Source organism: Bos grunniens, chromosome 2 (assembly GCF_055505025.1).
Source record: "Bos grunniens cultivar Pamir isolate PY7600 chromosome 2, Bosgru_T2T1.0, whole genome shotgun sequence".
NCBI classification, from domain to species: Eukaryota; Metazoa; Chordata; class Mammalia; order Artiodactyla; family Bovidae; genus Bos; species Bos grunniens.
Window position 1 is genome coordinate 113214629 of NC_141166.1, and position 25929 is coordinate 113240557.

Genomic DNA, 25929 nt, shown 5'->3' on the forward strand with positions numbered 1-25929 from the left:
AGTACAGTTGATTTACAATATTGTGTTAGTTTCTGGCACACAACAAAGTGATCCAGTTCCATATATTTTTTCAGATTACTTTCGTTATAGGTTATTGCAAGACACTGGCTATAGTTCCCTGTGCTATATATTTAATCTGTTGTTTATCTATTTTATGTATAGCAGTTTCCATCTATTAATCCCAAACTCCTAACTTATCCTCCCCCTCCCTTTTCCCTTGGTAATCATAAATTTGCTTTCTATGTCTGTGAGTCTTTCTGTTCTATATATAGATTCATTTGTATTACTTTTTAGATTCAACATATAAGTGACACCATATAACATTTGTCTTTGCCTGCCTTACTTCACTTAGTATGAAAATCTCTAGGTTCATCTATGTTGCTGCAAAGGGCATTATTTCATTCTTTTTATGGCTGAGTAATAGTCCATGGTATCAATATATATGTACCACCTCTATCCATTTATCTGTTGATGGGCATTTAGGTTGCCTGCATGTCTTGGCTATTGTAGATAGTGCTGTGATGCACATAGGGGTATACGTATCTTTTAGAATCAGGGCTTTCATCTTAAAGACACAAGAGGACACCACTGCTCTGTTAACTCTTCAGGGCCTCCATTCGTCCAGTGAGGTGCTCCCTCCCATCCAGCTCAGTGGAAACCTACCTGAGCGTCAGTAGCAACCTGCTCGCTAAAGTTGAGGACCCTCAAGTGTTTAATCAGATCAATGCAGAAAGACTCTGTTGCTCCCTTCCTCTGTTTCAGTCAGTCAGGTCAGTTGCTCAGTCATGTCTGACTGTTTGTGACCCTACGGGCTGTAGCACACCAGGCTTCCCTGTCCGTCACCAACTCCTGGAGCTTGCTCAATCTTGGGTCCATCGAGTCAGTGATGCCATCCAACCATCTCATCCTCTGTCACCCGCTTCTCCTCCTGCCCTCAATCTTTCCCAGCATCAGGGTCTTTTCCAATGAGTCAGTTCTTCGTATCAGGTGGCCAAAGTATTGGAGCTTCAGCGTCAGTCCTTCTAATGAATATTCAGGACTGATTTCCTTTAGGATGGAGTGGTTGGATCTCCTTGCAGGGCAAGGGACTCTCCAGAGTCTTCTCCAGCACCGCAGTTCAAAAGCGTCAGCTCTTCAAGGCTCAGCTGTTTAGGACACTCCACGACCCCTGTGGGGCACACAAAGAAGCAAGTGCCTCAGGGAAACCTTCTCACTAAAGGCTGACTTGGCACACGGTCCTGCAGCCACTGCACACAGGGCTTATGTTTTTCTGCTGGAAATGAAATCCCACTCCACCCAGCAACTGGTTCCAGCCAGCTGTGGGTGTCGACTCTGAGTCACTGGCTTGGCCAACCTCCATTTACCAGTGGCTCTCGACAGAAGCACTGCCCTTTAACACATCTCCATGTCCCTCAGACCAGCTTCCTGGTGTTGGCCCCACCTCCCAGCAGCCTCTCACTGCACCCTCCTCCCCTTTCCCCAGGATTCTTCCCTCTCCCTTGCCCTTACTCTGAGCTGCAAGGAGGCTCTTCAGCATAGCTCATTTTTGGTCACAACTTTCTCTTAATTGCACACCATGTGTTTCAGAGGCCTTCCCTCTACCCAATCAGCATCATCATCCTTAACTCCACAACCATGATTCTCAGTTCCTTTAGCTTCAAAACCCTCTCTTCAAACAAAAATTTTGCGGGAAAGTCCAAAATTACCAAAGAGAAAAGCCAGAGCTTCACTGATCTCATCATGAGTTGTACTCAAGAAACCTGCCCAGCAATTGATGTTCTCTGAGCTCTGAAGGACCATGAGGTGGGGCAGTGGGGGCGGTGGGTGGACAGACGGGAGAATCCCCTGGATTTGGGGAACTCAGACGACGGCTCTCACGCTGCACTGTGCTCTTGCCCTTAGACTGCTTCTCTCCGCTCTTCCCTGTGGCCCGTGTCTCACTGTCCCTTGTTTACCTCCGCTTCATGTCCTGGCTCCGTCCCTTCTTGCTGCCACGTTCATTCAAGCCCATATCACACTGGTTCTGAAACAGCTGCAGGCCAGCCCCGAGGGGCAGGTATCAGAAATTGTGGGTTTTGGTTGCCACACTGCTGGCATTTGCTGGGCCGTGGCAGGACCTAGGGATGTTGAACACACTCCACTACCTCAGTTCAGTTCAGTTCAATTGCTCAGTCATGTCTGACTCTTTGCGACCCCATGAATCGCAGCACACCGGGCCTCCCTGTCCATCACCATCTCCCGGAGTTCACTCAGACTCACGTCCATCAAGTCAGTGATGCCATCCAGCCATCTCATCCTCTGTCATCCCCTTTTCCTCCTGCCCCCAATCCCTCCCAGCATCAGAGTCTTTTCCAATGAGTCAACTCTTCACATGAGGTGGCCAAAGTACTGGAGTTTCAGCTTTAGCATCAGTCCTTCCAAAGAACCCCCAGGACTGATCTGCTTTATAATGGACTGGTTGGATCTCCTTGCAGTCCAAGGGACTCTCAAGAGTCTTCTCCAACACCACAGTTCAAAAGCATCAATTCTTCAGTGCTCAGCTTTCTTCCTAGAACCCTACAAAATAAGAAGCTGCCCTGAACAGAAAGCCTCTGTTGAGAAACATTATTGTAAAAAAAAAAAAAAAAAAGAGAGAGAGAGAAACATTATTGTAAACTGAGTTTCTTAAAGGCAAAGGCATAGCTCATTTTATTTCATTCATTTAGTCATTTAACCAATATTTATTGAACATTTATTTTGTCCTAGATACTATGTTAGTTGCAAAGGCTGCAGCATTAAACTAGAGGGTCACACCCCCAGCCTGAAGCTTTCTGTCTAGGGCAGGAGCCAGACCATTAACAACTGGTTATGCAAATAATCATTTAATAACAGCTGCATTGCACGCTACAAAGGAAAATGTAGTACATATCGATAGAACATGATCTGAAGAGGGAAACTGAACTTGATGTGGAAGTTAGAAAAGGGCATATCCCAAGCTCTGTGCCTTACGCCAAGCCAGCTATCAGCAAACCTTTGCTGAGTGATTGAATGAACAAATGAACATAAAGCCCCAGCTCTGATGTCCCTCAGCTCTCAGTTGCTTCAAGGGAGACAGAAATGCCATTCAATTCACATGTATTTTTGAGCATCTGCCAAAGAGGTTTTTTGAAAGTAGTGAAATAGTTCCTGCCTTTGGAGAGTTTGTAATCCTGTGGAATGTGCGTGCTAACAGCATGTTAAGTCGCTTCAGTTGTGTCTGATTCTGCGACCCCATGGACTGTAGCCCCCCAGGCTCCTCTATCCATGGGATTCTCCAGACAAGAATACTGGAGTAGGTTGCCATACACCTCTCCAAGGGATCTTCCTGACCTAGGGATGGAACCCATGTTTCTTCTGTCTCCAGTATTGGCAGACGGGGCGGGGCGGGGTCGGGGGGCAGGGCGAGGGGGGGGGGGTGGTCTTTGCCACTAGCGCCACCTGGTGGGGATTCAGTTCAGTTCAGTCGCTCAGTCATGTCCGACTCTGCAACCCATGAATCGCAGCACGCCAAGCCTCCCTGTCCATCACCATCTCAAACTCACATCCATTGAGTAGGTGATGCCATCCAGCCATCCCATCCTCTGTCGTCCCCTTCTCCTCCTGCCCCCAATCCCTCCCAGCATCAGAGTCTTTTCCAATGAGTCAACTCTTCGCATGAGGTGGCCAAAGTACTGGAGTTTCAGCTTTAGCATCATTCCTTCCAAAGAAATCCCAGGGCTGATCCCCTTCAGAATGGACTGGTTGGATCTCCTTGCAGTCCAAGGGACTCTCAAGAGTCTTCTCCAACACCACAGTTCAAAAGCATCAATTCTTCAGCGCTCAGCTTTCTTCACAATCCAATTGTCACATCCATACATGACCTCTGGAAAAACCATAGCCTTGATTAGACGGACCTTTGTTGGCAAAATAATGTCTCTGCTTTTGAATATGCTATCTAGGTTGGTCATAACTTTTCTTCCAAGGGGTAATTTCATGGCTGCAGTCACCATCTGCAGTGATTTTGGAGCCTAAAAAGATAAAGTCTGACACTGTTTCCACTGTTTCCCCATCTATTTCCCATGAAGTGATGGGACCAGATGCCATGATCTTCGTTTTCTGAATGTTGAGCTTTAAGCCAACTTTTTCACTCTCCTCTTTCACTTTCTTCAAGAGGCTTTTTAGTTCCTCTTCACTTTCTGCCATAAGGGTGGTGTCATCTGCATATCTGAGGTTATTGCTATTTCTCCTGGCAGTCTTGATTCCAGCTTGTGCTTCTTCCAGCCCAGCGTTTCTCATGATGTACTCTGCATATAAGTTAAATAAACAGGATGACAATATACAGCCTTGACATACTCCTTTTCCTATTTCAAACCAGTCTGTTGTTCCATGTCCAGCTCTAACTGTTGCTTCCTGACCTGCATACAGGTTTCTCAAGAGGCATGTCAGGATGATCACACCATCGTGATTATCTTGGTCGTGAAGATCTTTTTTATACAGTTGGTGGGGATTAGGCACTCCCAAATTAGATTTGGATGCCACAAACATATTGAGCGTTGGCTATGTGGAAGGAAGACAGCATGCTAAGGATATTCATGCTAATTGTTTGATTCACCCTTGCAAGAGCCTGAGAGCTGATGTCATGAGTCTCCCTTAGAAAGAGTAGCCTGTATTTCTTTTCCTTCCATACAGCACTAACTCAGAGATCCTTCAGAGAAAGTTACATTACACAGTTTGGACTTTTCCAGCCCATCTCTGGCTGTAGAGTACAGGTTTCATGAGTATCCCAAGATACATCATCTTGGGTGCCCTTAGGATTGTCCCATCTTTTCAGGCTTTATGAAACCTCAAACATTGAAATTAAACTGCTAGTTCTTCTTGTGACTCAGTACTCTTAGCTTTTATTTCTATGTGAATGACCGTCCCTAATAGATGGAAAAGTGAAAAAGAAGGAATCTAATTTTATGAGACAGACTTCCGACTCTACACACACACACACCCCATTTTTTTATCAGATAATAACCTTTGAAACTTCTACTGTACTTTAAGTGGAAAGAAAATGAGCTGAGTTCATCAAGAATTACTGGTGTCTCTGCTGTCCTTGCAGAGAACAGCTGAGCCCTTTGCTCCTGGGAACTTGATGGTATATTCACTGGTCCTGGAAATGTTGACTTTTGACTGCCCAAACTGCCAAGTCACTAGGAAATGTGGAGGCATGAGCTGCATTGGTTCCATATTGACCGGGGCAGGACCCCCCAATATTGTAACTCAGCACAGCTGCATTTTATAATAGTCACCACTGCCAGGGAGGTTGCAGAACTCTGGTAATTACTGGGAAAGAAATAACACAATATTCTTTGATGAGAAGATTACTTTGAGAATTTGATTGTATAATGAAGATGTTGCTTTGAAAGGTACTTCCTATTGTTCTGAATCTGAGACTCGCTAGCAAAAAAAAAAAAAAGTGTCACTTGTTTTGACAGGCTACTTAGAAAAATTCTCTGTTTATTACATTAACTGCGGCATTTTAACTGTCAAACTATGAAAGAATGTTCTGTAGTTTAAAAAACAGAATAGAGCTTCAGGGGAAATTTTTTGGCACACTCTTGTTGCTATTGGTATTGAAAAAAAACATATATTCTGAATGCGAAATTAGCTTTTTATGTGGTGGCAGGCAGAGTGGCTCACAATGCCCACCCAGCCTCACAGGTGCAGACCTGGGCGGCTTTTGGGGGTAAGTGCTGTACAACAGTGAGAGTTTGATGGCGCTGTTGTTGCGGCTTCCAGACAGGGCCAGCAAACCTAACATGAGCTTCTGCAGCTTACTGTTTTGATTTTGCTTTGTTTGTAAGTCTAAAAACAAGAGGCTACCCTACAGCAAATAGATACAGTAGAGACCCTTACCAGCAGAAACATACATTCTGGCTGCCTTTGAGCAAGTGCTTCGGAGAGGGACTGGACAAAGAGATGTGGACTGAGCAGGTAAACAGAATGTTGTAAGCTTGAGGCCGGCTGGACGAAAAGAGGCTTCAAGGAGACAAAGAAGGCTCTTGCCATACAAGGCTCCCAACTTCCTCTTTCGAGTAAAGTGAGACCTAGCTCTCCACTGGAAGCTGTCGATCAGAAAACAGCCTCAGGCAGAAGGGAAATGAGTGGATGCCATTTCCCGAATCTAATTCTGGTCTGTCTGAAATTTTGAAACTCCCTAAAAGCCTAGAAGCTTGTCAATTGGGCCTGAGCAGAAGGGGGGGAAATGAAATTTTATATATGTATATATATTTGAGTTTTATATGTATTTTATAAATTATATATAAATTTATGTGTAGTCAGTCACTTCAGTCATGTCCAACTCTTTGTGATCCTAGGGACTGTGGCCCGCCAGGCTCCTCTGTCCACGGGATTCTCCAGGCAAGAATACTGGAGTGGGTTGCCATGCCCTCCTCCAGGGGATCTTCCTGACCCAGGGATCAAACCTGTGTCTCTTAAGTCTCCTGCATTGCCAGGCAGATTCTTTACCACTGAGCCACTGGGGAAGCCCACATAAATTTGTATTTGTTGTTGTTGTTCAGTTGCTCAGTTGTGTCTGACTCTTTGCAATCCCATTGACTGCAGCACACCAGGCTTCCCTGTCGTTCACCATCTCCTGGAGCTCGCCCAAACCCATGTTCATTGAGTCAGTGATGCCATATCGTCTTCTCCTCTGTCATCTCCATCTCCTCCTACCTTCAATCTTTCCCAGCATTGGGGTCTTTTCTAATGAGTTGGCTCTTCATATCAGGTGACCGAAGTATTGGAGCTTCAACTTCAACATCAGTCCTTCCAGTGAATATTCAGGATTTGTTTCCTTTATGATTGACTGGTTTGATCTCCTTGCAGTCCAAGGGACTCTCAAGAGTCTTCTCCAACACCACAGTTCAAAAACATCAGTTCTTTGGCCTTCACCCTTCTTCATGATCCAACTCTCACATCCATACATGACTACTGGGAAAACTGTAGCTTTGTCTATATGGACCTTTGTTGGCAGAGTAATGTCTCTGCTTTATAATATGCCATCTAGGTTTGTCATAACTTTTCTTCCAAGGAGCAAGCATCTTTTAATTTCATGGCTGCAATCACCAGGAAATATATACAAATATATATATATTTATATAAATTATATATGTATATTTGAAATGCTGGCAGGTTTAGGTCTACCAAATGGTCAGAAACTCATAATCTTAAATTCATTTATTTCATGTGCTTGAGTAATATTTTCTAACATATACTGTGGGACATAAGATTGAAAGGAAACAATTTAAGATAATCAAGTGATACGAGAAAATACCAGAAGGAAGAGTTGTTTAGACAGCCACCACCTGCTGTTCCACACATGTGCTCTAGAGGGCACGTGAGAGGTTGTGTGTTTTCTCTTCATTAGCAGAGCCTGTTTTTAATAGTCTTTACCTGCCCAAGCTATTTTTGGAGGGTGTGATATTTGAAATCCTGATAGTTATAGGAAAATTTGTTTTTTCAGTGGAACCCAGATTAGCAAGCCTAAAACCATTAGTGCTTGGGCTTGTGATTTCTGCTGGGGTATGCCAAGAGAATGTTCAGAGTGAAAAAAAGTCCATCCTTAGATGCAAATCAAATGAAAACAGAAGCATGACTAAAAGAGCTGATCCTGAGGAAATAAAAAAAATTCACTATGGAGTCTTTTCCTTCAGCACATGATGAACTTTGCCTTTGTTTTTCCTGAAAAGACAGCTGTGCCCTAAGTGTAAGTTTCTGGAATTTACCAGAAGAAATGACTGCATTAAGTGGGCTGTTTCTAGAGTTTAGATTTGCCTTCGCCCTATGAAAGCAGTTTACTCCTTGTTTCTCATATTTACATGCCCAAGAACCAACCTATGGATTGATGCTCTTAGGACCCAGATTTGGGATAGAAAAAGATGGATATAGCTGCCGTTTACAGTTTCAGTTCAGTTCAGTCACTTAGTCATGTCTGACTCTTTGCGACCCCATGAATCGCAGCACGCCAGGCCTCCCTGTCCATCACCAACTCCCAGAGTTCACTCAGACTCACGTCCCTCGAGTCAGTGATGCCATCCAGCCATCTCATCCTCTGTTGTCCCCTTCTCCTCCTGCCCCCAATCCCTCCCAGCATCAGAGTCTTTTCCAGTGAGTCAACTCTTCGCATGAGGTGGCCAAAGTACTGGAGTTTCAGCCTTAGCATCAGTCCTTCCAAAGTACATCCAGGACTGATCTTCAGAATGGACTGGTTGGATCTCCTTGCAGTCCAAGGGGCTCTCAAGAGTCTTCTCCAACACCACAGTTTACAGTTTAGGCATCATTATTAGATTGCCTCAAGATTGTTATGCCTTTTTAATGTTCAAGTTGATCTGTTCATTGCATAGAAAATTTGGAAAGTACTAAAAAGAGTCAAAGAAGAATAAATAACACCTGCCAATCACATCTTCCAGAGATTATTATCATTAACATTTTGGTACCTATCCCTTGATTATTCTTCAGTTCCTAACTTTTTACAGTTAATAATATAGCATGGCATTCTCCCTTAACCATAAGTATTTTTTAAAAGGTGGGACTTTTAATAGGTGCATAGTAGTCTATCCTTTGAAAACTCCTTAGTGCGATCAGTTTGTCACCGTTGGGTGTTTAGGTTGATTCTCAAACCCTTTCTTTTTAACCACAGAAGAAAATAAGAAGTGCCCTTCTTCCTAGAACGAAGAAAGAATTCCTAGCCTAGCAGGGGTGCAGGGGTGTGTGGGGCCAGAAAAATGTCAAGAAAGTTCCAGTAAGGAGCCAAAGAAGTGCCCCCAGAGCAGGCATGTGGGTAAATGTGGCTGGAGAGTTAGGCTGAGGCCAGGTTGAAGGGGGTCTGCTTCTCTGTGTGTCTGTGTATTATTTTATAGCCATTTGGAGCACCGTTGACTAGTGGCATGGCCAGCTTTGCAGTAGGTAGGTTTCTCTGCTATCTGTAGAGAATGGATTGGAGGGCCCGAGACTAAAGACAGAATGCCGGATAGTGAGTTTTTTTGAGAGGAGAATTAATGGTATTTTGAGAAATTAATGACAGCTTTTGAGATACATGCATTTGACCTAAGAGTCTGCTAAATAAAGTGAAAGCCATACTAAGCACAAGAGCCCTGGATTCTGGTCTTACCAAGTTACCAGTAAGTCCCCCAACATCGTCAGATTACAAGTCTCTTAAACTATAACATGAGTTTAATACCTGCTTACTCTCATCCCCTGGAGAAGGAAATGGCAACCCACTCCAGTATTCTTGCCTGGAGAATCCCATGGACAGAGGAGCCTGGCGGGCTACAGTTTGTGGGATCGTAAGAGTCGGACACGACTTAGCGTTATCTTTGGAGAGGGCAATGGCACCCCACTCCAGTACTCCTGCCTGGAAAATCCCATGGATGGAGGAGCTTGGAAGGCTGCAGTCCATGGGGTCGCTGAGGGTCAGACACGACTGAGTGACTTCACTTTGACTTTTCACTTTCATGCATTGGAGAAGGAAATGGCAACCCACTCCAGTGTTCTTGCCTGGAGAATCCCAGGGACGGAGGAGCCTGGTGGGCTGCAGTCAATGGGATCACGAAGAGTCAGACATGACTGAGCGACTTCACTTTCACTTTTCACTCTCATGCATTGGAGAAGGAAATGGCAACCCACTCCAGTGTTCTTGCCTGGAGAATCCCAGGGACGGCAGAGTCTGGTGGGCTGCCGTCTATGGGGTCGCACAGAGTTGGACACGACTGAAGTGACTTAGCAGCAGCAGCAGCAGCAGCGCTATCTTTCTTACTCTCTCCCAGTTTCACAAGGGATTGTAAACGGAAAAACAACTACAATAGTATTTAATTACAGCCAACGTTTACCGAGCACATGTGTGCTAGGCACTGTGCTCAACAGCTGTCTGATTCTATTCTTTCAACAGATCTTTGAGGTAGTGATTAATATTATCCCCATTTTATGAATAAGGAAGATGAGGCTTATGTTAAATCACTTGTTGTTTATCCTGAAAGAGGGGGACTCAGGATTTGGTCCAGGTCTTTCTGACTTGAGCCTGTGTTCTGTTCTGCGATCTACCACCTGTCCCAGGCCAAAAAGGCTTCAAAACGGTCTCTTGGCTTTGTTCTTTGAGCATTGTTGAGGAAACATGTCATGGAAATCTGATTTTAAAATAGTTACTACAGACTAGTCTCAGTTCATTAAATGATGACTATATCGACCTATGCTGTGCTGTGCTCAGTTGCTCAGCCCAACTCTTTGTGAACCCATGGACTGTAATCCACCAGGCTCCTCTGTCCATGGGTTTCTCCAGGCCAGAATACTGGAGTGGGTTGCCACGCCCTCCTCCAGGGAATCTATCGAACCCAGGTCTCATGCACTGCAGGCAGATTCTTTACCATCTAAGCCACCAGGGAAGCCCATATAGACCTGAATGAAGTTCAAATATATCATCTACTGTAGAAAAAATTCATATCAACACACAAGTCAGGATCACAGACAAACGTAATAATTAAATATGCTTTGCACTATACCTTTTATATATAGTGACCTCATTTACATCCCCTCTTTGAACCTCAGCCTAACTGTGCAAACTGAGTAGTGCTAATGTTATTACCCACAATTTACAGATGGAGAAACTGAGCTTAGTGGATTCTGAGTGTCTTCTTCATCACGCAGTAGTATATGTAGCTGAACCAGAGACAGAACCCAAGTCTGCTTACTCCAAATCCAATTTCATTCTTTTTTTTTCATGAATAATAATATTTCATCTCTAACAGGTAGCTTCAAGTTCTCTGGTGGATTTACTGAACAAGCAGTGGAATGCAAAGAAATATCTTTCTGTCCCTGATTCATGAAGAATTAATTTTTATAAAGGAAAAATAATGTACCCACATAGCATCTCCTCAAAAAATGTTTGCATTTTCTATCTGATATATATGTCTCATACACAAATACAGGTAGCTATAACTATCTGCTTCCATCCAAATTTGCTTTTCTCAACTTGCTGCTTAGGTATTTTAAAGGAAAATATTTGTGGCTGTACCTTTGAAAAGGTTTAATGGTACACTTCTATTGTGCTCTGATAGTAAACACTTTTGCTGGAAGAATTTCTGGCATATTTAGCTTCTGAACTTGAAAAACCTCAAATCACAATGTCCCCAAACACTTAGGCCTCAGAGGCACTGAATTATGGAATCTTTACCCCATGTCCTGATGATGAGGACATGAGGTAAAGAAATGAGGATGACCTCATTTCTCCCAAATTTCTCTCCAAAGGCTTTTACCCTTAACAGGAGGCTAAATCACATTCATTTCTGACTTCACAAAGAAGGGAAGAATCCTCATGTACACAGGGTTTGCAGTCAGAACTAGACAATGTCTAATTGTATCTGATAAGCTTAAAAGGGAAAAACAAGATGGCAGAGGAGTAGGTGGATGTGGAGTATGTCTCTTTCCACGGATATGTCAGGAATACACCTTCAGATACAGAAATGCTTGCAGAACTCCAGCTGAGAGCAGACCAGAGTACCTGACCACTGGAAAAGAATATACAGAACCACGGAAAACTCGAGAACAAGCCCTGAGCCTTTGGAGCAGGAGCACTGACTCCAAGACTCTAGACTACCAGAGAACTAACCCTGCTGCTGCTGCTGCTGCTGCTGCTGCTAAGTTGCTTCAGTCGTGTCTGACTCTGTGCGACCCCATAGATGGCAGCCCACCAGGCTCCCCCTTCCCTGGGATTCTCCAGGCAAGACTACTGGAGTGGGGTGCCATTGCCTTCTCCGCTTGGCTTCCTAAGTATCCTCTAATAAATTCTCTCATACCTGAAAAAGAATTCAGAATAATGATAGTAAAGATGACCAAAAACCTTGAAAACAGAATGGAGAAGATGTATCTGATAAGCTTAAAATGTCCTTTTCTGGGTTGAGAGTAAGGTGAGAGGGTTGTGGTGTAGTAGGGAAATGAGCCAACAGAGTGGGGGAGGATACCTTAAATGGCCCATCACCAGGCTCTGGGAATGTCTCAAATACTTAAGAGCTAACTCTTAAGAAGCAAGTGTCCTGGGAGGTGAAGAAAAGAAGCAAACACGTTGTGCTGGTTTGTTAGACAAGGGGGTGGGAAACCACACCAAACTTTAAGGGAAGTGGAAGAGTTGAATCTCAAGAAAATCTTTTAAGAGCATTGGAAAGTGACCCATGCTTGAGAAATGACTTGAAAGCAGGAGAATCAGGTGGACTGAGATGGAGTGTTACCACCAAAATAAAGCATTCCAGCCCCAAGAAAAATATAGTAAAGCATTTCCTTTATTTTGGTGCTTGACCAGGTCTTACATATTTATAACACTGACTTTTCTGGGTATTTTTCCCATGCGCCAGGGAATAGGTCTACTGGGTGACAAATCTAGAAGAACTGGGTTATTTGTCTTTCACCTGCCCAGGTTACCACTGGCCATGCCAGCATGCCTGCTTGGTGCCGGGCGAATCCCTCATTTTATCCACGTTCCAATAACCAAAGAGCTGTGTCTCTGACCTTGATAAATTCCTTGATAAAACTGTATTTACCAGCAGCTTCCAATATCACCTGAGCCCTTCCATCCTTTAATGTAGAAAATGCCTCTCCCTCTATCCCCGTTTATTATCTTGTCTGTAACTAGACATTGCCGCCAGAATGCGTCCCCTGCAGAAACTAGGCCTTTCCCCAGCAGGATTCTACAAATCCCCATCAATGTGGCACCACGCAGGTTTATAAAGAAGCAGGGATGCCTAATGCCTCTCCCTGTGACATCTGGAGAAGGACAAGTAAAGACCAGGTACATTCACGTGCTGCCACTCAGAGCAGCCAGAGAGCCGATTCACTTCCCTGGCCTCACAGGTCCTCTGTGAAGGTAACATGTGAGGTCCCTCCTCCTGCTCGATCGGGGCACAGTGTTCCCTTGGCTCTTGAAAGCCAGATTGCCTTCAGCCCTGGGGACCCTTTCATGACTCTTTGAACAGGCTGGGAGCTGATTTGTGGGATCCCTTTTCCATTTTTCTTTCCTGTCTGCCCCTACAAAGACCAAAGCATGAGAGGTACTCAATGCCACTGTCTGCCACAAGAAACCTGCTTGTAAAACGCGACTTTGTTCAGTGGTGATGGTGGGGAAGTAGGTGGCGCACACGGAGGGGAGAAGCTTTGTCTGAGGCCAGAGCAGAGAGGTCTTTTCTGAGGCACCAGATGGCACAGCAGCTCTGAGCCGGCGTCCCTGCCAAGGCTCGGCCTGTTCTGTTGCTGCAGCCACAAGCTCTAGGGCCGCTGGGCTGGGGGAGGGGCTCCCATCTGACTCCCACTCATGGACACAGGATGGTCACACCGACCTTGGCTCCATCTGGCCTCCTCCCCCGGACCTCCCTCAACCTTCAACCCTAACAACATGTTGATGGAAACCCCTCACGGCACACCTCCAATGAATGCTTTTGTTGCTTTTTCAGCTGTAAAGGTATTCATTTTCTAAAGCCAGTCTCTGCTCACCTTGCCGTCCTGACTTCTCTCACCTCGTTAAAACATGTGCTGTAAACAGGACCAAAAGGACGGTTGCTGTCTGGGTGGATCACCCAGCGACAGTGGCCTGCCCTGTGATGACACTGACCACTGTAGACCACAGGCTTGTTGTTGTTGTTGTTCGTTTTTTTCCCCTTTCATTCAGAGTGGTATTTAGGACTCAGAGACTAAACTGTTTCTAGGCTTTGTTCCATTTGGTTTCACATGGCTGTCATGGGTTTCTCCGGGGCATCCAGCAAGCCCCATGGAAGTCTTTATTTCTTGGTTTTGTTACCGATGAATGGAGGACCAGGGGTAGAATGAGTTCCACGTGGGTCTCTGCAGATTGGCCAACAGCACCCCAACCCCTGAAGGCAGTGGGGGCTGTGCTTCAGGACAGGCCTTGCTTCCTATGAGAGACACATGGGGAGCAGGCAGGCTGAACCCCTCCCTCCTGTCCTCCCACCAGCTGCCAAACTCAGGAGGCTCTCCCAGGAATGGAGCCCTTCCCAGGAAGTCCCTCCTGGGAGAGCTCCCACTTCTCCCCCTCCTCTGTGTCTGGCAGGAGGGCCCAGGGCTCTGCTTCCTTCTCAGGCCCTTCCTGGACATTTGTCTTGGCAGGTCTCAAGTTGGAGCCTGGGCAGCCTGCTGCTCGCCAGCCCCTGCCCTGCACGGGGCAGTGATGCGATGAACCCCTGGGACCTTCTCCTGCCCTTGTCTTATCAGCAGCGCTATCTTCCTCTTGTGTGGGTTTCCTTCTGTGAGTGCAGAGCTGTGTCTGCCTCCAGGCCTCTCTCAGCCATTCTGTCCCCATCTGCTTCCCATCACCCAAGAATTCCCAAAACACTCTGATCTTGCTGATAGCACTATTTTAGGGTTTGTCACGGTGGTGTGACTTATTTTCAGTGCTGTTTTGGATTTTAAAACATCTTTCCTATTATATGTTTAGCATGGCAGACAAAATTCTGACCAAAACAAGGATCCAGTCCAACAGGTGTTGCTTGGTTTTTGACGGTCATCTCTGTTTAGGCCCCCATTGAACTTGATTTAGACGGGGTAGCTTTAGCTGATAATTTCTTAAAACTGGATGAGTATGTTGGTGGGAATGCAAACTAGTACAGCCACTATGGAGAACAGTGTGGAGATTCCTTAAAAAACTGGAAATAGAACTGCCTTATGACCCAGCAATCCCACTGCTGGGCATACACACTGAGGAAACCAGAAGGAAAAGAGACACGTGTACCCCAATGTTCATCACAGCACTGTTTATAATAGCCAGGACATGGAAGCAACCTAGATGTCCATCAACAGATGAATGGATAAGAAAGCTGTGGTACATATACACAATGGAGTATTACTCAGCCATTAAAAAGAATACATTTGAATCAGTTCTAATGAGGTGGATGAAACTGGAGCCTATTATACAGAGTGAAGTAAGCCAGAAAGAAAAACACCAATATAGTATACTAATGCATATATATGGAATTTAGAAAGATGGTAACAATAACCCTGTATACGAGACAGCAAAAGAGACACAGATGTATAGAACAGTCTTTTGGACTCGGTGGGAGAGGGAGAGGGTGGGATGATTTGGGAGAATGGCATTGAAACATGTATAATATCATATATGAAACGAGTCACCAGTCCAGGTTCGAAGCATGATACTGGATGCTTGGGGCTGGTGCACTCGGGTGACCCAGAGGGATGGTATGGGGAGGGAGGAGGGAGGAGGGTTCAGGATGGGGAACACATGTATACCTGTGGCAGATTCATTTTGATATATGGCAAAACCAATACAATATTGTAAAGCTAAAAAATAAAATTAAAAAAAAAACTGGATGAGTAAATTTATAATCCTACCAAAAAAATAAAAAAAATTTCTATCTTTGAATGGGATTTGGAGTAAGAGGTCAGGTCCAACATTTTCATCCTGTCTCCTCCCTCCATTAATAATTAACTGCTTACCATGTCACATATGTGTACTATAGTCAAAGAGAATGGGGTCATGGGCATCTTGTCTTACTGGACCTTCAGTGGGGAGGATAACAGAGCATAAGGCCTTCAGGATACAGAACAAGAACTGGTCCTTGGTACTGCTGCCACCTCCCCCGGGCAAACCCTGAGTTCAGCAGAAATCGCGAGAACTTGTGCATTCATCCAATGAGACGTATTGAACACCTCCCACTTTATCATGTCATCCTGCATGGGCACCATATTTCCAGTGTATCAGTGCTTTGTGTATATTAGCTCATTCTATCTTTACAACAATCCTATTTATTATCCCCATTTTTACAGATGTAGGAACCAAGCATTAGACCAATTGGGTACCTAGGAAGTTCCTATTTTAGATCTCAAATCCTGTTTCTGATATTAACACAGTGCCCTTTGTACTACCAGATGCTGCTTCTTTTGAGAAGAGCAGTGTAGAGTCATGGATTTCTAAGCAAATAACATTCTGCATAGTATGTTTCAATTGCGACAGCAGTTTGACCATGTGCCTTGGAAGAGTAAATTTTGGAGAACCAGTTTTGCCTCAGAGAGGGGACATCTGAGCTGGGCTTGTAGCAGAAAACACATATCCCAGGCAAAGAGAAGAACATGTGAAGAGTCTTAGAGGTGTGAAAGAGCACTGCATGTTTTAGAACTGGAGACATGTCCGGTTATGCCTCGAGCACAGAGCACGTTAGCCAGGAGGAAAGGTGTGAAGAGAGGAGAGATGAGTCTAGAAAGGTCCACTGGGACCAGCTGAAAAAGTTTTGTGTGATGATGAGGGAGCACTTCTGGACAGACTGAGCTTATGGGTTGTCTGGGAATTGATGGTCAGAAAGCTATTGGAGCTCAAGAAAGAAATCTGTTTGGAGATTAAAATTTAGGTCTCAGCATCACATAGATGAAAGCTGGGGACTTTTCCCAGGGAGACAAGGTAGAAGGAAGTGAGAACAGAGATGATGACAGCCTTGGGGCACAGCACAATTCATGAGGTGAACAGAGAAACAACAGACCATGAAAGACATGAGGAGAGATGCCTGGCAGACAGGAAGCGAGCCAGCAGGGCACATTGTTCATCATATTTTAACTCTTGGATGAAATTCAGTGATTTTTAACATAATGGGATTTGTTGATCTTAAAGGCAGCACTTAATTTTTTAATCTGTAAGACTTGATCAGTGTGGATTTCATGTTGATACTATGTGAACCCTCTTCCTAAACTTGTAGACATCTGCTCCCCAAATTTCAACTCTGAATCTAAATTCAGATGTAGATTTTAGAGCTAAATTCTGACCTTTCTTTTCCCAGATAGGTTTTTCTTCTCCCTCCGTAATAGCCCCCCACTCCCGCCCCCCATGGAGGTGAGAATGAGACTTGGTGACTGTTTTCTCCTTTAGCCAAGCTTCTAGAAGGGTCCATGCTATTTGCAGCTGATGTCAAGAAGCAGGAACAGCAGGGCTGCTCCTCATGCTGAAGAGCCATAATCCTATTACGCCCACCTTGAGGCTTTCGCGTTGGCTGCCTCTACAGCAGTAGATGGACTGAGGTGACTCAATTGACTTTTAAATCTCCAAGGGTCCCAGTTTCAAAATCCCCATGTCTAAGTCAAGTAGTAGATTAGGCCCCTTACTAAGAAGGCCTGGCTCCTTCAGAATCCCTGTGGCCATAGCTTTTCCTTCAGTGTCTGTGGGTCCCCCTACTTTCTGCGTTCCACATGTGTCCTTAAGTGATAATCCTTGGCAGGAGGTGAACTTGGCTGGCATCTCCCTGGTTCATGGATTTAGTACCTGTCTTTATACAGGCAGGATTAGGAAATATAGAAACAGTCCTCTTTGTTTCTGTAAGAGAAGGCTATCGTATTCTTCGGTTCATGTTAAAGCTGTCCTTGAGAACGTAATGCCCAAGGTATAAAAAGAGTTTTCTTCCAATTAGCCCCCTTTTGATCCGCGATATGGTTACAAATTATCTAATGCAACTATTTTAGAATATTTATAATTCACTTTCAATAGCTCAAAGTACTTATCTAACAATTGACTAAGTTCTAGATATAATTTGTTGAACCAAATGTCATACTTAATTTTTAAGTTCATTTTTCTTATGCAAGGGCTTGAGTTTTAGATATCAGGCTGCTGCTTTTTTTTCACTTACACAAATGAATATGCAGATACCTTCCTATTTGCTGCTTCCTTTAGCTCTCACATTACTCTCACAAAGATATTGTCCCCAGTTTACAGAAGAAACTGAGTCTCTGATGTCACGTGACTGGTCAGGGGTTGCACGAGGGTTAAAACCTGATCTTCAGACTCTAAATTCAGTGCTCTGCTCAGTACAGCAGCAAGACTTTCTGAATTTACTTGATCAAGGAAAGATTTACTTTTTTTTTTTTAATTGTCATGCCACATAGCTTGTGGATCTTAGTTACCTGACCTGGGACTAAGCCCAGGCCACGTCAATGAAAGGAAAGCATGGAGTCTCAACCACTGGACTACCAGGGAATTCCCAAAGAACATTCTTTATAGTAGTGTAATGATGGAACACCACTGGTAGCTCACTGAGGTTTATAAGTTTTGTATATTGTAACATTGAGTAATACTATAAGTTACTGAAATTTTGGGAGAGTGTATAACACAGGTGATGATTATGTAATAAGTAACACTCATGACTACAATAGTCAGCTGAGAGTAAATGCCACCTGATCACCAATGTGGAGAGTGACTTCCTAGAGCTCTCAGAATTAATAACACATTTGTTTGTTTGTTTAGTTTCAAAAACATTAGGGTTCCTTATATTGCAGAGAGCAATAGAAGGTCCAAATTACTAACCAATCATCCCTTTTCCCATTGATGTAAAATTAAACACGAGTCGTGATTTCAGACAAAGGTCTGTCTAGTCAAGGCTATGGTTTTTCCAGTGGTCATGTATGGATGTGAGAGTTGGACTATAAAGAAAGCTGAGCGCCAAGGAATTTATGCTTTTGAACTGTGGTGTTGGAGAAGACTCTTGCGAGTCCCTTGGACTGTAAGGAGATCCAACCAGTCCATCCTAAAGGAGATCAGTCCTGGGTGTTCATTGGAAGGTCTGATGTTGAAGCTGAAACTCCAATACTTTGGCCACCTGATGCGAAGAGCTGACTCATTTGAAAAGACCCTGATGGTGGGAAAGATTGAGGGCAGGAGAAGAAGGGGATGACAGAGGATGAGATGGTTGGATGGCATCACTGACTCAATGGACATGGGTTTGGGTGGACTCCAGGAGTTGGTGATGGACAGGGAGGCCTGGCGTGCTGTGGTTCATGGGATCACAGAGTTGGACACGACTGAGTGACTGAACTGAACTGATTTCAGAATAACTACTGACATGAAAGATGATCAGAAATCCTCTCAGTCCTCCCATGCCAAGATGTCCATAATGTGTCCAAACCTCATTCTTAAAGGCAAGGTATATGACAGTAGTTTTAGACTAAATTACAGGGGAAAAAAAAACTGTGCCTAGTATACTGATTAACATCTCATGGAAGAGTGGTAGACCATGGTACAGAGTTTGGGGAATGTGAGGTATTCTTCCCTACTTTCCCTTTCTTAATAATTCCACACACTATTTGCCTTCTGCTCATCTCATGTCCTCACCTCCAGAGGGAGGTGAGAAAACATTGTTTGTATAAATCCTTTAAGTCCTGTGGTAGAAACACATTACACAACCCAGAACAAAAGTGATAGCAACATTATTCTCCTAGGCTAAGATACCACATAGGATCCCAAGAAATTTGTGTCAGTCATCAAGTTGATTGAACCAGCAGTTCCTGGTGATGTTAAAAGATAACTTTGTTGATCTTGATTAAGGTAGTAATGAAAGGTAATTTTGCAGAATCATCATCTACAAAGTAAGAGATCTAAGTTAGCCAACTACGATGTGAGCAGAGATGTTCCTCCCTCTGAGGTTGGAAGGGAAGGGGATTAGGTGCAGTTTTGATTTCTTCCGTGTCCTTCCATCAAGGAACAGATTCATGTCAAAATTCCCTTTAGGAATTATCATAGCATCATCTGTCCTCCTGCCAGGGTCTTTTTATCAGGATTTCTCCTAAGAATTCCCTGAACATGTTTTACTGGCCCCTGAAGCCCCTTCTGTATTTCAAACTCTAGTAATGACTTTTAGCTCATTATTTCCTTGTTACTTTTTTCTTTGTAGACCTGGACAGAGGACCATGGATGACCTAGAAATTATCTATGAAGAACTCCTTCACATTAAAGCCTTATCCCATCTTTCTACCACAGTAAGTTGTCTCTTAGCTGAGCATGGTTGGGGGCACTTTGAATTAAATGCACTGTTAGGACTGGGGGGAGAGGACTGTAGTCTGAGGGAGGAACAGGGATGCCTAAATTCTACCTCATAAATCACCCCTTCTCACTCTCCTGAGATGCTAAGGAAGTTATACCTACATACAATCACCAAAGAAGGATCAAGTATTACTACGTTATTAGGAGTTGCCCTAAACATTAGAGCAGCCTGATGTGAGTGGAATTGGAGCATATACTTCAAACTTCCCGAGCCTTGGAACCTGCCATAATTCAGCACAGAGCCAGGCCTTAAGATAGGTTTTCAGTCCCTTGCATGAAATAAAGAGCCATATGGGGCAGCAGCGAGAGAAATCAAGATGACCTGGCCTGGCCCAGGGGGCCACTCCACCCAGGTTTGCTGCCAAATTGAGAAAAGAAGCAGAAGGTGCCAAAGCGCATTGGTTCAGGTATTTTAGGGCATAAGAGCAACACTTGCTGGTAGAAAATGGCCCAATGCCTGTATCTGACTCTGAACGTTTACATGATTAGGATATTATAGAAAAGCAGCAGACAGAAATGCCTCCTGCCATAGGAGGAACACAGAAACATGAGTTCCAGGCAACGTACGTCTCCTATATGGTAATAATTAATAATAATGAGGATGATGATAATAAAAAGTTGTTTCAACACCTACAGATTATATGCCATGTTTGCAAATGACATGCCAGGCTCGTCAGCGGTGTCTGCCTGCCTCGCTGGTCTTTCATTCCCAGCTCACGAGGTGATACCACGCTGTGAGGGTCACTCGGTGGCAGCGTCTGCAGTCCCCGCTGTGGGCTGTAAAGCCCGGGTCTCTGCTGAGAGCAGAGAGGCACTCCCCACAACCCCAGGGGGAGTGCTGCAGACCTTCCCCTTTAACCCAGCCAGGGCTGCCTTCACATGCTCCCCCTGCCTGCATTCCTCGGGTCGGGAAGCTTGCTCACCTACCCGGGGTATCCAAGGGTCTGGTCCAGCCCACCCTCCCACCACCACCCTGTCACCATCACTCTCTCCATGGTGGGATACATCCAGCACCCAGGGGCCTCACCCAGGGAACTCCCACATCTGTAGGGGAAGCAGCAGGGGCCCCACAAGCTCATGCTGGAGAGGGGAGTGCAGGAGACCCCTGTGCCCTACCTGCTGTCTGGGTCTCCACCCTGCATGTGTTCTGACTTCCACCGCCTTGGAAGAACCATGGGTAGTAGAGAGGAGGGGGAGGCTTCTACCTCAAACTCCAGGTCCCCAGGCACTGTGGAAGTTCTCAGGTTATTTGGTTCTTAGGGAGACAGAGCCATAATTTGGGACCATAATTTGGAATTTAAAAAGAAACAGCTATCAAAATCTCCACACAGGGACTTCCCCCTTGGGGTCTAAGACTCTTTGCTCCCAACGCAGGGGGCATGGGTTCAACTCCTGGTCAGGCAACTAAATCTCATAGGCCACAACTGAAGATGCCATGTGCCACGACTAAGACCCAGCAGAGCCAAGTAAATAAATATTTTTTAAAAAATCTCTTCCCACATTAAGCTTAATCATTCAACTTCAAGACAGAGTTTTTCAACATGTTTGCACTTACGCATGATGTGTGATGCAAGGAAGAACCTCCCGGAGCAAGAGTTACATGATACTGTGGATGCTCTCACCCTCTCACCAAGACAAAAGATAGGCAGAGAAGCTGCCTAGGTCTCATGCACATGCGACCACGTTGTAAACAGTCTCTGGGAAGCTGAGCTTGTATGAATGAGCATATAAAATAGCTTTTGTAAAAGTGTCAAGAATCTAGTGGCACAAGACACAGAAGCAGCCAAACTGTTCATGGACAAGTGTGTGACTAAAGAAGAGGTGGTATGCATATGCGATGGAGTACTGCTCAGCCACAAAGAAGAACAAAATCTTGCCATTTGCAGCAACATGGATGAACCTAGGGATTATCATGCCAAGTGAAGTAAGTCAGACAGAGAAAGGCTAATGTATCATATGTTACTTATATGTGAAACCTAAAAGAAGTGATACAGAGGAACTCACTTATAAAACAGACACACAGATGTAGAAAATAAACTTATGGTTACAAATGGGGAAGGGAAGGAGGGATATGATTGGAATTTGAGATTGACAGATACAGTTGTGTCCAACTCTTTGCGACCCCATGGACTGTAGCCTATCAGGCTCCTCCATCCATGGGATTTTCCAGGCAAGAGTGCTGGAGTGGATTGCCACTTCCTTCTCCTGGGGATCTTCCTGACCCAGGAATCGAACCCAGGTCTCCCGCATTGCAGGCAGACACTTTACCGTCTGAGCCACCAGGGAAGCCCAACAGATACAACTACTACCTATAAAATAGATAAATAACAAGGTCCTACTGTATAGCATGGGGAATTGTATTCAGTATTTTATAATAAAATGGAAAATCAGAAAAAGAATAGATATGTGTATAACTGAATCACTTTGGTGAAATATTGTAAATCAACTATATTTCAGTTAAAAAACAAATCTAGTGTCACATGTCGTGGAAGTGGTTCTAGGTGGGAGCAGCAGCCAGGCAGAGTGGGAGGCGGCTGGGTGGAAGTTAGCGCTGTTCAGAAAGAGCGCAAGTCCCTTCCCCACACCCCGCAATCTGCCTTTTCCCTGCACTCTTTCTCTTTTTCTTCTAGGTGAAACGGGAGTTGGCAGCGGTTCTCATTTTTGAGTCTCATGCCAAAGGAGGGACTGTGTGTAAGTGAAGGCTGTAATGGTGCACGGCGCCTGGCTTGCCCCCTCCCGAGCATGTGCCCCTGGAGCCTGACTGTAAATGCTCCCCTTTCTTAGGCCTAAGACAGACTTGCCAGGATGTCACGTGGCATGTTTTTGTTTTTCTGGACCCGTGATTATTCCCAGCATGGCTGTGGCTTTGCAGCCTGGTGGGTGTCAGGTACCAGCCTGGGAGCGTTTACCAGCCAGCATCTCTACTTGCTCCCTCCCCTGCTGGCTCAAGGTCGTGTTTAAAGAGGGTGGGATGAAGTCATACTGTCTTCAGGGAAAACCTTCACACAGTGACCTCACTTCAATTTTGTGGCTTGGGAAGACCTAATCTGTCTCTTGAGAGGCTAGTTAGAATAGCGTACTCTCCTGCTTGCTTCTCACGCTTCCACTATCAGCTGCAAGCCTGAGAGAATTTCTTTGCCCAGATATTTATGCAGTACTACTATGTAGTGGAGAAGGAAAATGGCAGCCCACTCCAGTACTCTTGCCTGGAAAATTCCATGGACTGAGCAGCCTGGTAGGCTACAGTCCATGGGGTCGCAAAGAGTCGGACACGACTGAGCAACTTCACTTCACGTTCACTATGTAGTATCTCTCCAGTAAGTACATCGTAGTTTAGTTCTATGACCATAGATGGGAGCAAGAAATTGAAAGTGAAAGTCTTAAGTCGTTCAGTTGTGTCTGACTCCTTGCGACATGGACTGTAGCCTGCCAGGCTCCTCTGTCCATGGGATGCTCCATGCAAGAATACTGGAGTGGGTTGCCATTTCCTTCTCCAGGGGATCTTCCTGACCCAGGAGTCGAACCCAGGTCTCCCACATTGCAGGTGGATTCTTTACTGTGTGAGCCCACCGGGGAAGCCAGAAGGCCTCTTAAGAAATTGAAATTTCATATTATAAATGTGAGCAGAATTATTTTGACTAGCATTTCCCACTCATCCTACAAAACCATTCTTGGAAAACATGGTGAGTGGGGTATTCAGGACACGAAATGCCTCCTCTAATTTCTCTTGGAGAATTGCAAGACACAAGCATGCTCTGTTTCTCAGGAGTTCTACAATAAGGAAAAATTTCACACCACTTAAACTGATACCGCCTTAACCTAATGAAACATAGAAAACATTTTTATTGGATACCTATTAACTTTTCAAGAGACCATCTTTGGAAAATCTTGCTCTTTCTTCAGATTGAGCTGTGTTAGTCAAATAAACAGAGACCATGAATTGTAAAAGCAAAAAGAGTTAACATCGATGTTTCAAATATTTTACTTTTAGTCCTCAAAAGTGTATATCTAATATTGCTAGTTACTTTAAAAAGAATGTTTTTTCTTTACTTTTTAAAGGTTCACATTAACATTTAAAAAATGTTTATATTACTGGTGACTTACAACTTCTTTTGTGCTTTTCCTTCAATCTTTCTGACAGTTTTCATTTTATTATGAAATATTTAAGTATTTCAGACAAATCACTAGAGATTGTTACAAACCCCTTTTTATTTATTTATTTATTTTTACAAACCCCTTCTTAAAAAACACTTTTATCAAGTACTAACCTGACACTCTATTTTTTAATATTTTCATTTTTTATATTTTCTAAAAAATGAAATCCTACATTTGAAGAGTCTCTGTTTCCTTTTTTATCTCATTCTTCTCTTTTCCTCTCCAAGGTAACTCATACCCTATATCATGTGATTATCATTCCAACCCATTTTTTAAAAATATATGTAGATATGTATCCATCAACAATATGTAGTGCTGATTTGCATGTTTTCAGACTTCACATTGGGCTTCCTGGTGGCTCAGTGGTAAAGAATCCACCTGCTGATGTAGAAGATGTGGGTTTGACACCTGGGTCAGGAAGATCCCCTGGAGAAGGAAATGGCAACCCACTCTAGTATTCTTGCCTGGAGAATTCCATGGACAGAGGAGCCTGTCGGGCTACAGTCCATGGGGCCGGAAAAGAATAAAACACGACTGAGCAACTAAACGACAACAAATTTCATGTTATTGGTCAGATTACTTTTAAAAACGATGTTCTATAGCTTAGTAAGTTTTGATGAGTTGTGGGGGGAAGTGGATTGCTTTAAGGAATGGATTGCTGGAGAATTAATAGTAAATATATATCTGTAGGACATAGCAAGGAGTGCAGTGTTCCTGTTTCTTTCATGTTCTAAAGAAAAGGAAGTAATATTCCACCTGAATAAGTTAGCATTTGCTAGTTTTTTTTTTCCCTCCTGGAATTAAATGCATAATTCTGAGGCCTTTAAAATGATGATTTGATAAGCTGTAATTTATATTGATGTGCTTCTATTCTTGTCATAAGTCTTTTTTTCTTTTTGTATCTAGTATTTAACCAAGGGGAAGAAGGCACCTCCTGGTACATTATTCTAAAAGGATCAGTGAATGTAGTCATTTATGGCAAGGTATATATTTTTTTTCTTTTGAAACTTTATTATGCTGCATTTACTACTGGCTCTAAGTATTAAGAATGTAATGCTACAGTTAAACTTGCTACAATATTGGTACTCAATGTGGAAAAGACATTATAGCCTCCCTAATCATATACTATCTAAATTTTTATACTCAGAGTAGCACTGAACTTTCTGGGACTCATGGATTATAATGTATGTATGTAAGTTAGGTCCTAGCACACGTTACTCATTGAAAGAAAAATGAAACACTATAATGTAATTTTGTGATCCCCTCCCCCGTGACTTCTCTGGGTACAGCCTGTTGATATATATTCAGTGTTTTCGGGGCAGAGGGGCTTGTGGTGTGAGGCCGGTGGGTGTGTGCCCTGTTCCAGGGATCACCTTCATCTGCATGATTTGTTCTCTCCAGGGTGTGGTCTGTACCCTGCATGAGGGCGATGACTTTGGCAAGTTAGCCCTAGTGAATGATGCCCCAAGAGCTGCCTCCATCGTCTTGAGAGAAGATAACTGCCATTTCTTAAGAGTAGACAAGGAGGATTTCAACCGGATCCTGAGGGTGAGTCTGAGGTGCAGTGTGGCTGAGGGGCTCCCTGTTTCCACTTTTGCCTGGTAAGTGAAGGGTTGATGGTAGTGTTATTCGAGCAGCGCAGTGACTAATGAATGCTCTAGGGCCAAAGAGCCTTGCTTACAGACCTGGTATGTTCAGTGTGCTGGTGTGGGTTCTGGGGTTCAGAGGTGATAGTCTAGTAAAGCTGTAAATATGTCACACTGTTCCGAACCAAATAACCCTGCACACCCCTGAACCAGTTCATGAGCATAACAGAGATGCCTTGGCAAAATATCACAATCTGAGACATTTCTCTTTGCTATCCTAGGCTCCCCCTTCTGCGTCTGTCCTCTCCTCCTTCTCCATATGTTTCTCTATCCTAAACCTCC

General features: G+C 44.2%; 1 protein-coding gene across 10 annotated transcripts in view; it reads left to right on the forward strand.

Moving 5' to 3' along the window:
* RAPGEF4 (Rap guanine nucleotide exchange factor 4) overlaps nt 1-25929 on the forward strand; it is a 334437-nt gene that overhangs the window by 242933 nt on the left and 65575 nt on the right. For all 10 annotated transcript variants that reach the window (XM_086358467.1, XM_086358458.1, XM_086358473.1 and 7 more), the window contains 4 exons: nt 19698-19782; nt 22477-22537; nt 24908-24984; nt 25403-25549. In XM_086358467.1, the coding sequence (XP_086214593.1) occupies nt 19698-19782; nt 22477-22537; nt 24908-24984; nt 25403-25549 (370 nt within the window). The remainder of the gene's footprint in view (nt 1-19697; nt 19783-22476; nt 22538-24907; nt 24985-25402; nt 25550-25929) is intronic.